Source organism: Stegodyphus dumicola, chromosome 5 (assembly GCF_044657685.1).
Source record: "Stegodyphus dumicola isolate Sdum_Otavi_A_Nest chromosome 5, ASM4465768v1".
Classification (NCBI taxonomy): Eukaryota; Metazoa; Arthropoda; class Arachnida; order Araneae; family Eresidae; genus Stegodyphus; species Stegodyphus dumicola.
Window position 1 is genome coordinate 15644312 of NC_140772.1, and position 14979 is coordinate 15659290.

At 30.9% G+C, this 14979-nt stretch overlaps 1 protein-coding gene and 1 long non-coding RNA gene across 7 annotated transcripts in view; one reads left to right on the forward strand and one right to left on the reverse strand.

Annotated features, from left to right (window-relative positions):
• Positions 1 to 1530, forward strand: part of LOC146997057 (uncharacterized) — a 103558-nt gene extending 102028 nt beyond the window's left edge. For both annotated transcript variants that reach the window (XR_015041089.1, XR_015041090.1), the window contains exon 2: positions 899 to 1530. This is a non-coding gene — a long non-coding RNA (uncharacterized LOC146997057). The remainder of the gene's footprint in view (positions 1 to 898) is intronic.
• IP3K1 (inositol-trisphosphate 3-kinase-like protein) overlaps positions 1 to 14979 on the reverse strand; it is a 410761-nt gene that overhangs the window by 1836 nt on the left and 393946 nt on the right. For all 5 annotated transcript variants that reach the window (XM_085816461.1, XM_085816463.1, XM_035363093.2 and 2 more), the window contains exons 2-9: positions 11018 to 11263; positions 10806 to 10890; positions 9145 to 9291; positions 8953 to 9025; positions 8721 to 8856; positions 7717 to 7773; positions 4825 to 4998; positions 1528 to 1701 (exon numbers count right to left, since the gene is read on the reverse strand). In XM_085816461.1, the coding sequence (XP_085672587.1) occupies positions 1528 to 1701; positions 4825 to 4998; positions 7717 to 7773; positions 8721 to 8856; positions 8953 to 9025; positions 9145 to 9291; positions 10806 to 10890; positions 11018 to 11263 (1092 nt within the window). The remainder of the gene's footprint in view (positions 1 to 1527; positions 1702 to 4824; positions 4999 to 7716; positions 7774 to 8720; positions 8857 to 8952; positions 9026 to 9144; positions 9292 to 10805; positions 10891 to 11017; positions 11264 to 14979) is intronic.

Genomic DNA, 14979 nt, shown 5'->3' on the forward strand with positions numbered 1-14979 from the left:
TTGTAAACTACTTTCCTGTTGTTTCTCATTACTGTGACCGGCAGAGCTAGATCAGGTCCATGAGCCCATTCACCCCAAAAGAGTCCAGTACAAAAAGTCAATCCTGAATCAGATCCTGTCTGGTGGTAAGCCCCAGACAAGATAAGATGTGATCAGGAGAGGCCTGTGCAGTAGAACACTTAGTGTCTATTTCAAAGTGTTTATTACGTTCAACAAAAGTCATTGATAACAGATGGCCACTAAGGAATCTAGTAAGTGCAGTTTGATCTCGAGTATTGAGCTATTCATGGATGGTGCAAGGGGCAGCTTCTATGGTCACAGATCGGGAAAACCGGCAGCAGAAGACTACTTTCCTTAAAATTAATAATATGCAAAACTTCTGCATTTACTTGATATACCTCTAGCCTGTTACCGCACTAATTATGCTACATCAAAAACAATAATCAGACAGTATTTGGGAAACTGATAAACACTATGCATATATTTTTTTTATCCATTTATAACAACATATACAAAGCTTTTCAGAATTAATGGAACAAACTTTAAGGAGTGATCGAATATTAACTTTTGCCCAAACTAAGATAAAATATAACTATACACCCATTTCAAACCATACCAATTTGCTTCTCATTTCCTGAAGGTTCAGTACACATTTCTTGTGACATGTTCTTGCTGAAATGCTCAATTTCAAAAGAGTAGTTTTTTTTTAGAGAGACCTTCCGTTTCTTTAATATTAGAGTTGCATGCTTAAAAATTCTATGAATTTAATGTAATAATATATTTAATATTTTTTTTCATAGTACTGGTTCCTTCGTTTTATATGAAATATTTTATTCTATTTAAGATCAACTTTAATGCCTTGTTACAATTTTCCTTATCTTCAAATCACCCTTATCAGGTTCCGGAACCCACTGTGGCCAAAAGGAAGAAAGTGACTATCGTTGGCAGAGATCTTTCGCACCATACATGACAATACAACTTCTGGCCAGCTTCATTCCAGTTTTAACAGACAGCCCAGGAGATGGACCCAAGGGTATTGTTAGCTTCTTGATATGTAAGAGCTAATCCAAAAAGACAATCTACATTTAGAAACAGCAATGCCTTTCCAAGATTCAAATTCAAACTAACAAAATGATACTGCAGCCATCCCCCTTAACTGCCATATAAATCAGGACAATCTTAATAATATCTTTCTCGTCATTTATTCTGTTTTCTTAAATATTTATCTTCTATCTGACCTTTTGAAATTCCAACAGTTTTATTTAACCTTTTATAGATTTAAAACTGCATTTTATATTTTAACATGTAGTTACAAGGAGATATGCAAAGAAAGGTTTAATGGGAAAAAGTACAGTTAAATTAAGAAAATTCAAATTTATGCTTCCAAAAAACTTTTTTAAATATAAAATATATGCAAACTTTCTGCATACTAAGAAAATACATAAAGTAAATGTAGTAACATAAAACTTCATAAGTTTCTTGGATTTTTTTTCATTCAGAATTAAGAAATATAAAGCAAGTACTTACCATTATCAAGTTATCTAAACCAGTGAGGTAGCCATCTTCATGATTGCCATTACACCATCTTGACCTGTGATCAATAGAAATGCCTTCAGGCAATGGCATAGTCTTTGCAAAGTCTATCATCCAAGCACCAGCTCTTTTACCATCATGAATAATAAGAATGCTGCTACCTATCACCTGTAAATAACCTTAATTTATTACTTTGCCTTTATACATTAGTAATAATAACACTTAATTCAGATTTATCCATATTACATTCTCTTATTTGATCATATTACTACTCATACAAAATTTAACTGATATATATATATTATACCTAAATTCCTTTTAATTCCTTTCTTTCATAGAAACAATATTTCATCAGTCATATATTACGGCTGATGAAATATAGGATAATTGATTAAATAAGTGTATAATTTAAAACTAATAATAGCAATAAGAAAATAGGACAATAAGTTTTTAAGGTTAAAATCAAGCATTTTTGATTTGCTATGCGAGTAAAAATGACAAGAAACAAAATGTGTGTGTGAATGTTAGAGCAAAGAAAAATTCAAGTATATTTTTAGCTAGGATAAAAACTGCAACCTGACATTTATTCCATAACAAGTACATAACTTATTCTAATTAAACTAGTTACACTAAAGAAGGGTCTTTGTTTCATTGTTTCATTATTTCATTATAAAATTTTGTTCTAGAAAGGATAAATTTACTTAGTAATAAAAACTTTAAAAATTTCATAAAATGCAAAGTTCCTTCACCTTATGGATTTCAAATGCAATTTATCAACTTCCTATAATACTGACATAAATTCTCAATCCTTTTTACTTAGACACCATGCTAAACTAAAATCTTTTAAATTATTGAATTATTATAACTTAAACTTGACCTAACAACTGACAGATCTATTGTGATTTAAAAAATTAATGAATTCTCAGTACTTCTACACCTTTAAAAAATTAGATTATTAAATGCAAGTATTTTTTAAGCAACAAACTTCTCACATTTTTCTTCGTATCTGTAAAATTTAATGGACTAGAAATACGTTTTAAATGAACATAATTTGTCTTTCAATTAAAAGCATACAACACTGTAGCAACAGTCAAATGTAAAAGAGAGCACCACAGTTAAAAATGAGAGACATGCAAGAACAACTATAATTAAAGTTAACTGTTAAAGCTAAAAATAAAAATAAATTAAAAAAAAAATTGCTATTAGCTAGAAACCATTTTCTGTGAAATGAAAGAATTTAGTACTACTACAAAACCTTCAAAATCCCAAACTGAGTCTTGTGGTCGTCACAAATAAAGATTAAAAGGCCTCAGAAATACTCTTGAATGTACCGTAGTTTTGCTTGTTTAGTATAATAAAACTACCACTTAACAAGGTTAATAGGGAGGACAATGTCCACAGCTAACTCAAAATGGGAGTTACTCAGCAATAGTTAGAAAAATGTATGAAAGGATAGCAATTCATATTATAATTAACACAAAAATAGTATTAGCAATTTATTTGTATTGCTTAACAATTTAATTTGGGAAATAACTTCATTTGGTTGTATAAATCAAGTCAACATTCAAAACGCAGCAGATAATATTTATAATACTTTTGTGTTTTGGCAAGAATTAATGGAAAACAAAAGTTTAATCCTGTGGCCTGCATTTATTTTCACCCTTTAACAATTTATTTTGGCTAATCTTTGGAATATGGTAACAGGTAGTTTGGCGACATTTTGGTAAGGCGATATAGGTTACTAGCTAGAACTTTAGTAGTGTACATGGTTAAAGTCAAGAGTGTGCGCAATGCCATTTTTGTGCAATTCTGGGATTTTTTTTTTTAAGTGAAAATAGGTTGACGTGTACATGGATACTGTTGTGTGTGCAATTCTTAAAAACGTGGGAAGCAGTGGACGATTCTGCACTTTCTCTCAATTTCACACCTAATCTTCATCATGATTAAGCACTTTTGTTCCATAAAAGTTCTAGCATAAGCGTAATTCTGCTAGCAGATTGTTGGAGAAAAAATGTTGAGTAAAAAAAAAACATGCCTTTACTTCGTGAAAACAAAATGCCGTCTCAAAAAAAAAACTAACAGGTTGCTGTAGCAGGGTTGGTCGCCAAATTTTCGCGAAAAAATCGCCAAGTTACCATAATCCGAAGATTAACCTTTATTTTTAATGGATGATTTAACAATGTTTATATATTTCAGATTATGTATTGTTGTGAATAAAAGTAATTCTTAAATGCTGCAACATGATCTGTCTCTTATCCCATGTATTTTTCTACACCCTTTTATTTTTTACTATACACACTTTACTTTATTCTGATGGCTTATGATAGTACTTTTACCATCAATTTGCAATAAAAAACTTAACTTGGCCTGGTTAATCCAGGAGTTCACAATACAATAATAAGAAAATACCTAATTCCATCTTGAAATATGCTGTGTAAGAGGTATTTAAACTTGCCTCCCTTTCTCAGAATTAGAATATTAAAAGTTTTGATGGTTCTTTCTAATTATCCACTCCGCCCTCAAAAAACGAATGCATCAGGCAATGCATTACGTAAGCCAAAAGAGTCATGTGGCAACCCGATGCTCCAAAAATGTCTTTATGTAGCAACAGATGAGCACCTCAATACATGTAGATTCCCTCCGTTCAAATTTGACAGTCATTTTTCTGAGTATTGTTTGCTTTTGCATTGAGAATTCTCTCCCCCCCTTGTAATGAATCCAAATCAGACTGTGGAGTTCATTGGCTGATGAAAAACAAAGTGCTGCATTTCTTGAAAATATGGTGTTTTGTCAAACAGCAAAGAAAGCAAAAATTCACATTTCATGAAGTTGTACTTCTTAAATTGGCAAATTTATGGAAACAGAATACGAAAACTTTCAAGCATCACTACGCACTTGAGCAGGGCAACAGCTTGTTAAAATGCCAAGTTTGTGCACAATGCCAATTTTGTTCCATTCTGATTAACTGAAAACAAATCATTGTATAAATCAAGAGAATAACAGTGTAACAAAAAAAAAAAAAAAAAGAGAGAGAGAGAGATTTCTTGAAAAAGGTTAAATGTGTTATTATGAATGTTTCTTGCCTTTTTAATTTTATTGGTTCATTGCTCAAATCCTAAGTATGCTACCATTTATAAAATGGCCATTGCCTTTCACATAATAGATTCGTGAAAATTAGCCACCAACAACTTAGCGACTTTTCAAAAAGAGGGAGGAACAGATAATTAGAAAGTATCATTTTGATTTTCATATAAAGACTTCCTAAAAATATCTGAAAAAATAAACACATACCTCATGCTGGCGAAAGAAAGGCGACTTTTCTAATTTTGTTCTCAAATTCTGAAGTCGAGTAATCAACTGTAGCCGTATTTTCTCACTCTTATTGAAAAACTGCCTTAGCGTTCTGGAGATATCTTCTTTAGATTTTAACATTTTTAAATCTTTGGTAGGTTCTTCACCATGAACCTAAAAGGAAATAAAAATTTCAATTTAGGATCTATAATTCTGCAAAATTTAAATAAATCTTTAAGGCAATTTTAATTTTTAAAAATTACATTAGTTCATAACATCAGCAATTTTTAGTACACAAGATGCAAATGAGAATAATAACATAAGTACAACTGTATTTTAAAACTAATCTAAATACCATATCTGCACATGTATCAGCCACATATGCATAAGCTAAACTTTCTGAAATATACTTGGGGGAAAGAAATTCTTAGCATTCTAAACTGGATATGCAAAATATATATATATATATACCAACACTGCTAATTCCTGATTAATGTGAACTGCCAAGAGCCAGTTCTGTGTGTGCTAAGCATGGGTCAAATGCCTGCGAGTCTCACAGCCACATTTAAACTGCAAGTGGTGCGTTATGCAAATAAACGCAAGCAAAAATCTAGCAACGGGAAAGAAGTTCGATATAAATGGAAAAAAATCTGGCACCAATGGATTGACGAAGGGATGCTCTAGTGAAAACATCAGAAAATCAGCTATCTTTTTTCATAAAGACAGCAAAATATCTGATTGGTAGCAAATTTGTTGAGATATATTTTGAGAAATTCAGGCAAAAGGGCTTATTCAGTCCAGAGACCTGAGAAAATGTCCAAAACAAAAATTCCTGAACATGAATATAAAAGAAGTTAAAACAGAGCAAGATATTTACTGGAACAACATAAAGTTGTGATTTTGTGTCAAACATGAACAGTGCAACAGCTTCTCGGCACCAACTAAGAGAAACTGCTAGCATTTCAGAAACATTCTCAGATTTTAAAAAAGATACATACATGGCTAGGACAAATAGGCAAGGTTACAAAACTTATATTTTCTTCATTACCTCAAATGACATTCAAATAGCTGAAAAGTACATACCGATGCGAGTCGAGGGAGCAGAAAAGCAATGTTGAATGATAATAGCATGTATCACAACAGGCAGGGCCAGAATTAAACTTGATGAGACCCTAAGCTATTTGAAATACAGGGCCCTTTATAAGTCTGTTATACTATATTTTAAATTTTTGGGGGCCCCCAAGAAAGGTAGGGGTCCTAAGCTATAGCTTGTATAATTTATACATAAATCCTGCACTGACAACAGGCAGAAACAACCTGCTGGCTTACTTTTTTTTTAACAATAAAACCCTACCAAAAGAAGAAAGGCATGGAACATTGGTTCAAGTTCATGATTAGCAAGTTGCACATGGTTGCTAAAAACACCTTTGCCATCCATATAGTATTAAGGCAACTGAAGAACTCCACATGTATTGACCAAAGAGTTTGAGGTTTTGATATGCAGTTGCATCACCGATTTATGTTAGTTGCTCACAGTTTTCAAAGTCATCTGATCAAAAGAGTGAAAAATAAGATATAGGAAGAGAAAAGTGACATGATTATGACATCAGAAGAACATCAGACTGGAATGTCGCAACCACAAACATTTTCTTTTAAGGTTCATCTGCAAAGTTTCTATGCAACTCACGGTGCACACTACAAAGACTAAGGTGTTTTAGAAGAGGGAATATTCAAGTAAGCATTCAAGTACATGAGACAGCTTATTACATATGTTGATGATATTCTACAAGAAAGAAAATTAAACTATCTAATACCATGCCAAAATATAAGACTAAATATATTTTTAATTGAAAATAGTAGTAAATTAGTATACTTTTTAAATGCTACTTTGCTCATTTAAGGCAGGTATAATGTCCAGTAAATTATTTTAAAGAAAATACTGTTCCATGTGTGCATAGTAATCCAATTCAAAACTGAGATGGAGAAAGACAGTAATTTCATATGTAAATAATAAACCCCTCTCTGAATGAAAGATCATACATAATGCCACTCAAATTTGGTCTTCTAGAAACCATCATATATTCAGAAAGTTGTTTAAAACAGCAATGTAAATATACTACATTAAAAAATATTGGCCAGTATTCAATTTTTATATTGCTAGAAATAGTAATTACTTTCAGAAGCACTTTACTTATTTTAGACAAGGTGCTTGCCATAAAAGTTCTTCTTCGTATATATATGTAATAATATAATAAGTAGTCTGATATGAGAATTTTCAATTTAAAAAGCACCTGTCAATATTTAATTCTGGTAAAACTCACAGCATAAGCATAAAAATAATCACACTGAACTAATGAAAAGCTCACTCACTAAAAAAAAACTTTAAACTTTGGAAAAAAGAAAAATTATACTTTGATCTTAAAGAGTTAAAACTTTTCTAATCAAGATGCACAGATTTAGCTTCAAAGGCTTGAAACTTAAAAGTTTTCTGAAATTCCCTCTCCAGTGGGTGTTATTATAGTATTTATATTATTGACTGTTAGTGATACAGTCATCAAATGGGGCTGACTAAGAATTTCACATCATTTTATTATTACTATGCAGTGCAGAAGTTTTTCCATTAAAAATATATCCCAATATGCTAGAAACAGCCTGTGGCTGTTAAAAAAGATTGCTGAATAAAGATTATGAATTCAAAATTTTGCAGAAACATACCATGCATTGGTGCATGCTTATTACATGTCGCTAAAATAGATTTAAAAAAATTGTAGTCAAAAAAGAGTTTAGATAGGTTTTAAAATTTTATCTTACACATATTATTTATTATATTATATATATGCAACATTAATAGAATTATCAATACAGTTACTATATGCATATTAATATAATTACCTTAAATCCTTCTATTCTAAAGCCAAGTTCCGCAGAAGAACTCAGATTTTCTCGAAACTGAAAGAGAAACTAAACTTAATGACATAATACACATCTGAAATTTCAATAAATAAATTTTTGACCAGAAATTAAGAAATTAATTACAAAAGTAAGATCGAACAGTTAATTTAACAGATAAAGGAGATTCCTGTTTTAAAAAACCTGAAAACAATACGTAAACATAAAACAAAGAAAAGCAAAATTTAGAATGAAATATGTGGCACAACAGTATGTGAAAACAGAAATTCAAGATATGCAAGAACCAAATCAATCCACACATGTAGCCCAAATCATCATTAATAATCAGAGATTGCTCAGTCATGTTAGAAAAAACCAAGTATATATTTGATACAAAACACTGCTTCCTCAAAGAAAAAAAAAAAAAAATGAATCTTTTGCCTCTAATAATGAGGTGTTTTAACATTCAAATACAAGTTGCAAAATCAGCTAGCTGAATGTCCCATACAGTATTTAAATGGAAAAGACAATAGGCATGATGAGTAATTTTCAATAATCCCAGACTTGCATTTTCTATGCAATTTTTTGATGCCCTGATTTTTAGAGCAACAAAACCTCTCTAATGACATCTTAGCAGCCCTTATCTGTTTTCCATTTATAGTTTCTGTTCTATAATAGGTAATCAACCATGACTATCATTTGCAATTTTTTCTTCTGATCTTAAGTACATCAATTTCACTCAGTAGTTTTTCTTCACTTTCAAAAGCTAAGCATTTAATTCATGATGACAAGCAGGTATAGCTCCCAGAATTTTTCATTTACAACTCAGAAGCTATACCTAAGCAGATAAAGGTTACAAAAATGTGGCTAACATTGTTTCATTTTAAAAAAAAAGATCACCAGGAAAATGTTACCAAAGATAATCACACGATGCTTCACCATCAAGTCAATATGCATTTTCTGGTTTTTGAGTTGCCATTAAAAACACATTAAAGAAATATGTTTACCTGCATATATCTTAACTTGGTAATGGCTTTATTTTCCTTTTCCTCAGGCGTAGGAGCTGTAGGATCTACCTTTACCATTTTCTCATATAAATCACTTCGAGCTTTGTTATTTTCTACTTCTGATTCTAAGAAAGTTCTAAAATAAGAACATTTTTATAAGCATCGTACATAAGAGAGATAAAAAGCAAAATAAAATTTATAGAATAACAAATTCTCAAGTTCTTAACATTACCTTGTTCCCATTTTAATGTCCATCACAGCAGGATTCTTGAAATTATACAGAAGGTCTTGCATTTCAATAAAGTCTAAGCTTCAAGTCAAAGATGATACCAAAGTATGATCGATTCAATTTCAGTTTTTTATATCATGAGAACAAAGAAATTCATAAGCATAAAATTAAAATATTTCTAACAGGCAAGGATACATTCTCCATTATACTCGACATCTTTATAAAAATGTGGCACCATTGTAGCAAGAGGATCTTTCATTAGCTTTTTGTATGCTTCTATTTCAACACCATCTGGAGAACTCTTCTTCCAAATAGTTCCTGGTCCAGCAGGAGCAAATGACCCTAACAAAAAATTCAAAATATTAGTATTATTGGCAATTATAACAAGCATGGAAGGGATATTAAAAATATATAAATATGCTATTCTACTTAGCTACAAAGAGACCATCTTATAACAGTACCCCTAAAGGTGTCTGTACTATTATGCAAGTTATCTACTGTTAGAAAAGATAGAAACCTTCATGAAGATGTGGGTATGTATCATTTTTTAATTTGTAAAATACTGCCTTCAAAAAGATGCTCTCACTTTTGTGCTAGGGCATTGCTATGCAAACAGGATTTTAGTTTGCTACTGTGATTAGCAAGTCAGTGAAATTCCATGTGCATAGAGATACTCTGGCATAAAAGTATCCGTATCTTTATTAAGATGGTGTTTTAAAAGTTAGAAATTAATCTTTACAAGGCTAAGGACAATTTTATGCTCAGAGATCCTTATGAAAGTGGCCACAGTTCAGTATATAAAAAGTTCGGGTTCAGAACTATAAAAGGGGAAAAGTTAAGATTTAGAAATATAACAAGTACAAAGAACTATAAAAGTTGGTCACTTTAAACAGTGGCCAACCTGCGTAAGATGCTATCACTTTTGTGAAAGGATATCATTATGAAGGAACCTTATTACAAATACAGAGAAAAGACATTGCATTTTCTAGTTTCATAAAATCTCTTGGTTTAGTCTGGTGGTGGCGTTTTATAGAGAATAAATAACCTGTGGTCATACCAAGCACATGATATACTAAATTTCTTGGTCCAGCAATATCAATTTTTATATAACTTATTTAAACATCATGATGCAGTAACTGTTTACTACTATAGAGCTTAAGAACGATTCATATATAAAAAAACACAACTGGTGAATTAAAAAAACTGACTTCATTTTTAAAACAGGGATTTTTAACTATTTGCTGGTAGATTATCTGGAAGCAAGATGACACCTAATTCAGCATGGAGGTTGGATTACCCAAAACTGCTTATTAATAAATTATCTTTGATGAACAACATATTTTATGTATTTTAATGATTTACCACATACAGTTATAACTTTTGTCGTGAAATCATATTGAAAACTTTATGCAAGTACATTACTGCTGAGCTTTGAATAACATTCCTCTACTTGGTAATACTAATCAGAGTGATTTTTGTTTTTTTATACAAGAAACGAATGCCTAAAACTGATATTCGCAACCTACGGCAGACTTTTGCTGAATAAGTTATTTGCAGTCCACTTAAAATATTAATAAATCTTAATTTAAATAGTTCTTCAGAAATGTTAGGTGACAATTTAGAACAAAAGATGCAAGGATTATTTTTATTTAAATTATTACTTATTACCAAAATCATTTCTTGTGGCAACATAACAAAACATCACCGCGTTTTCATAATATTAAGTACATGAGGCTGCAGATGATTCTTTTTCACAATAATTAATGATTTATAGCTGCATCAATAAAAATTATGTATCATAACTAAATGGTATATAATAAGACAAAACCAATATTCAGATAATATTAAAAAATTACCTTCATGACCAGAAAGTTGCACCCAGTTATTAAGCCTGTTTTTCAGTAGAACATTACTTGCAGGAGCAGTTAAGTCAAGAGCATTCTAGAAGACATAGGAGATTTAGCATTACAGCAATTGTAAAAAAAATTTACATTTTCTTGGAAGCTAACACACAGAGAGTATTTAATTTTTAAAAATAATCAATTATTGTATATCACGCAATACTTACTAATGCTAAGAGCTGTAAAAGTGTTAAATGGTCAGGCACGTTCTTGCGAGCTTCTCCATTATCCACCGGTTCCACCACCCCATTGCTCTTAGGTGAAACACTAGCTTTTGCAGAGCCAAATGCATTCCTAGCAAACTGGTGCACTTTACTTCGAGACAATACTTTTTTATTCAGGTCACCCTCCTTTTCCTTTGGACGAAGGAGACTGGATAACTCCGCAGCCTGGTTATCCGCTTTTTTTGCGGCCTGCAAGGGAAAAAACATCATGTTAAAAATCATTTTAAAGAAAAACTGACTTCACATTTAAATTATTTTAAATCACCTTACAGACCGAAAATAAAATGTTTTGTCTTAATACAGTACGAACAACTATTAAAATAAATACAGATAATCCTATACAATTGGTTGTGGTTTATCGTATTATTATTATTATCCTATACGTTTGATTAGATGTACATTGCTCTCTTCAAACACAGAAAATAATTTAGAACCCTCTGGAATGCAGGGTTCCTTGCAAATGTAACTTCTATGATTCTATAAATCCACCTCTTATACCTGAATATTCAAACAAAAGCATTACTTTCCATTTCAAATTCTCACAAATTAAAAAAAAAAAAAAAAAAAAAAAATCAGTACAAAAATAAAGCAGCATTTTTCTTAGCAAAATAAAAAGATACATCTTCATTAAAATGGCCACCATAATCACCAAAACTGGCAAACTTATTTGCCCAGTGCATAATACACAAACCGTAAGTGTCATCAATAGCTTATGTCAATAGCCATATAACACAAATAACATGTGGTCCTACTCACAATTTCAAAATGTATGGCGAAAGAACTGCCTCTAAAGCCCTTTAAAATACTTCTAACAATTGCAATAGCATACGCTTAGTTCAGCATATTATGTTTGAGGAAAAAGAAAGTAATTCTTATAATTGATTTCAAAACTAAATTTAAAAAATTTACAAAAGTCATTTTATTAGCATAAGAATTTTGAAAATTTGATGTAATATGCAGATTGCACATAATCAGCATTAACAATTCCATTGCACCAAAAATAGATCTTTCACTTAAAACCCTTAAATCTGCTTTTAATTACTATAACCTTACTATGCAATCAAGGCATGTAGGTACTTTTACTGTGAAATGTTCTACAAATGCTATGGGCATTTGACGTAAAAAAAAAAAAATACGATTACTTAATTAAAAGATGCATATAGACATCATCTGAAAAACATCAGCTTTGTCAAATATTTAACTCATCGACTGACATCATGCATAATATTCTCTCCTATTTTCTAATTAATAAACCTTTTTGTTTCCCATTTTAATAAATTTCATAAAAAGTTCTAAACAATATTTTTTCACTATTACACAAACAGAAAATGATTTTAAAAAATATTATTTATCAGAAGCTGCTATATTTCTCCTCCGAATTACAAACTACATATATACAAGCACACACACAAAGTATTTCAGTCCAAAATATGCTAGAATTACCAGCATATATATAAAAGTAATAATCCTTTTTTCTATTTTTTTACATAAAAGTGTCATACAAAAACCTAACTTTATTGAAAAAAGTCACTGTTTACCACTCCATTTCACATATTACACTATTTTTAGGTTTCTGTTAAATTTTAAATACTTTATTTGGGTGCATTACTATTTCAAATCTTTTCAATATTTATAAATATATATACATAACCATTTTTTCGCTATAAATTAAAAGTCCGTTCGAAAGTAAACACAGCTCTTATCCAGTTAAATTTGACTATACAAAATATTTTCATATATGCCTTTTATGAAACACCTTACTCTGCATTTTGATCTACAACACTGGTTCTACTTAACTCCATAAATCGCACATTTTACTGAGTTATTTAAAATAAATAATGGAAGACTCAACTGTTACCGATGACTTAAAATTCATCAATTAAACTATACCATCAATAGACCACAGGTGGAAGGATTTTTCTAAATTTTCTTGTATTGCGCTAAAATACACGTTTTAACAGATTGCAAGAAATATTATCATTAAGTCAAAAATTATACGCAATTTGTGTGTTCAACTAAGGCCATTTAAAAGTTCCCGCAAGACAGACAGACAAAGTAGACAGATGTCTTGTTTTGCACCTGCTAAGTCTTTCTGCGCCGACGGGCGAAAAATCAAGCATAGGTGCGAAGGAAAGGTATATAGAAAGGGGGGAAATTTCGTATTTGAGGAGAGTAAAAAGGAACTTCGTACATTTTCTACAAGTTCAAAAGGCCAGGAAGAAAAGATGAGACAAAATAAAATTTAAAATAAATGGCCCAAAAATAATAGAGGGGAAAAAAAAAAAAGAGCCTATAGAAAGAAAAGGAAAAAAGTAGAAAATATCCTAACATACGATTGTGTCCATGAGTGTAGTTAAAAGGAGAAGAATCTGTCTTCATTTACAATAAATAATGTCTCACAGGTGTGTGTGTGTGTGGTGAGTGTGTATGGTAATGGTGAATAGATGTGTTACTGGGGGGGGGAAATATTGACGGTGTTAAAATGCTTCGTATCAAGGTATTTAGCATGGAATACAAAGTAATATGTATGCTTGCATCCTGAGATATCAACAAAAGTCATCAAACAAAAGTATATATTAATTTAACTAAAGTAACTTATGCTATTGTCGTTCCCAACATTTTCATGCATTTTTCAAAAAACAGCGGCAAACAAACAACATAGAACCATATACAATACAAGACCACAATCGCACACACCAAAAAAAAAAAAAAATGTATATATATATATATGTGTGTGTGTGTGTAAATTACTGAGTATATGTATTAAAAGCACAAATTAAACATAGTATTTATTAATTTAACTATCATAATTTATTACAAGATTAATTGTTTTACTATCATAATTTATTACTAGTTAATTAATGCTAGTATAACACAATGAGGCACACTGTTATTTATATAAGCTCATAGTTCTAAGAATTTATTTAAGGCAGTGAGGAATAAACCATAAGGAACAGTATGAGAAAAAAATCGGTGAGGTATAATATTATTTAAAGGCGAAAATATATTTAAACGATCTAAAAAAAAGGAATAAAAGCAAATATGGTGGAGGATGTGAGATACAGTTAAGATTTTACTTTACAATTCGAAACAATTTACATAAAACTACTAAAATACTTTAATCGGAACAAAAATATTCTATGAAAGACATCTTATGGCAGATAAGAGCTTGCACTGAAAATTTCAAATTTACTAACGTGAGAAAGAATTCAAGAAATCGCGACATTTCTTCTACGTCATAGGAAATGCCAACTAGCGATTAAAGCCGATTTCCGCTTAGCATACGGCGTTCGTTCCGCTCGGCGATAGGAATAATTGCAAAACCACAGAACTCCAAAGGAAATTATAAAACTACCTTTCGCGATGTTATGTTTCGCTTCTTCCTTCGCGTTCTTAGTATCCTTTTAACCCACCCTCCTCCTCTTTACAGAAAGAGAGAAGAAATTGCAAGAGATAAGGAAAATTAATATGTTTGCGATATATATAAAAAAAAATTAGCTCTGTTTTTAAAAGGCAAATGACGTGTTTACGTAACAGCTTACATAATGTGGAAACAAAATATTTCTGCGCATAGCATTCGTCTTGCATAAACATTCTCAACACTTTTGGCCTTATTTCGTCTTAACGTATTTTATAAAAACATTAATGGCATAATTAGAATACACTAATATACAGTTATAAGAACAGTTCATTTGTAAATGGAAAAGGCATTTACGATAGACAGCTATTCTTTCTGCAAGGAAAATTACAGAAAAACAATTCGGCGAAATTCTTGGGTGGCGTATATGTATGTGATGCTGGAAACGAGCAATTACTATTTGATAGCTATAAAATTCATAGAAGTTATTTTATAGCAGAACACATGGATATCCCGTGTGATTCAAACGTTACCTGTAAAATTTCAA